This window comes from Pygoscelis adeliae, unplaced genomic scaffold (assembly GCF_000699105.1).
Source record: "Pygoscelis adeliae isolate BGI_AS28 unplaced genomic scaffold, ASM69910v1 Scaffold948, whole genome shotgun sequence".
NCBI lineage: Eukaryota > Metazoa > Chordata > Aves > Sphenisciformes > Spheniscidae > Pygoscelis > Pygoscelis adeliae.
Genome location: NW_008825335.1, coordinates 4,528 through 6,082, shown reverse-complemented (window position 1 = coordinate 6,082; position 1,555 = coordinate 4,528). Strand labels below are relative to the sequence as shown.

Here is a 1,555-nt window from a genome sequence, read left to right as displayed (position 1 = left end):
GGCAAAAAAAAGCCACCCTGCAGCCCCCCCCCAAGGAAGGGCGCAGCTTGTATGTGCCCCACCTGCCCCCCCCCGCCTCGGGGGAATTACCTGTCCCCAGCGGGGACATTTACCCCCCTCACCCCGTCCCTTCTCTGCCGGCAGCATCCGCCAGGTGACGGACGTGCAGAAGCGGGTGCAGGTGGACGTGAAGATGGCCATCCTCCAGATCATGAAGGAGCTCAACAAGCGTGGCAAGGTGCTGGTGAGCGATGCCCAGGTGAGCCGGGTGGTGACGCGGTGCCAGCGCTTCCCCTGTCACTGTTCCTCTGCCCTGAGGTGGCGTTGTCCCCCTCCTCGCAGAGGGTGACGGAGGGGCAGCAGGAGAAGCTGGAGCGGCAGCACTGGGCCATGACCAAGCTGCAGCGGCACCAGGAGCACATCCTCCGCTTCACCTCCTGGGCCCTGGAGAGTGACAACAGCACCGCTCTGCTGCTCTCCAAGAAGCTGGTGAGCTGCCAAGGGGCCAAAACCCCTTTGCAGACCCCCCCTAAACCCCTCACTGTGGGCAGGGAACCCCCCGGCACGGGTGGTTGGGGACCGTTGGCTCCCCCATCACTGTGACTGCTCTCTGGGACCAGTGGGGAAGCGGGTGCTGGAGAGCGAAGCCAAGCCCTGGGCTTGTGCTGTGTCTCGGCTTGGGATCTGCTTTCCTCTAGGTCCCCTGTTTTGGGGGGATGTGGGGCGAAGCAGGGTCAGAAGACGGTCTCCTGAGGAGTGGTTTGCCCCCAGCTCCCCCTCAGCCTCCCTAGGGTGCCCCGTGTCCACCGCTGCCTCCCCGTCCGTGTCCCTGTGGCTACGTGTCCCCAGGGTGCTGCAGTGGGGTCCCTAGGACATGCTGGGTCCCCTGGGGGTCCCCATGCTGTAATGGGATCCCCCCCCGCCAGGTGATCTACAGCAGGTCCCCTCAGAGTCCCTGTGATGTGATGGGTGCCACCAGGGTGATGCATCAGGTCCCCTTGGGGTCCCTGGGACATCATGGGTGCTGCAGTGGGTCCCATTGCAGTCCCCATGGTGTGATGGGTGCTGCTGCATGTCCCTTCGGGGTCCCAGTGGCATGATGGCTGCCCCTGGGGTGCTGCCCTGTGTCCCCTCAGGGTCCCTGTGGCACAGTGGGTGCACCAGAGTGCTGTCATGTGTCCCCTTTGGGTCACCATGATGTGACAGATGCCCTTGGGATGCTCCCACATGTCCCCTCGGTGTCCCTGTGATGTGACAAGTGTCCCCAGGGTGCTGCCACGTGTCCCCTTAGGGTCCCCACGTTACGATGGGTGTCTCTGGGGCACTGCCATGTGTCCCCCTTGGGGTCCCTGCGTTGTGACAGCTGCCCCTGGGGCTACCACATGTCCCCTCGGGGTCCCTGTGATGTGACAAGTGTCCCCCAGGTACTGCCATGTGTCCCCTCAGGGTCCCCACGATATGATGGGTGTCTCTGGGGGGCTGCCACATGTCCCCTTGGGGTCCCTGCGTTGTGACAGCTGCCCCTGGGGCCCTGCCCCCTGTCCCCCTCGGGGCC

The 1,555-nt window shown here is 64.9% G+C and overlaps 1 protein-coding gene across 1 annotated transcript in view; it reads left to right on the top strand.

Moving 5' to 3' along the window:
• TRIM28 (tripartite motif containing 28) overlaps nt 1-1,555 on the top strand; it is a gene marked incomplete at its 3' end in the record, with an annotated part of 14,167 nt that overhangs the window by 8,864 nt on the left and 3,748 nt on the right. The window contains exons 5-7 of the mRNA XM_009330331.1: nt 13-49; nt 145-259; nt 343-489. Coding sequence (XP_009328606.1) covers nt 13-49; nt 145-259; nt 343-489 — 299 coding nt within the window. The remainder of the gene's footprint in view (nt 1-12; nt 50-144; nt 260-342; nt 490-1,555) is intronic.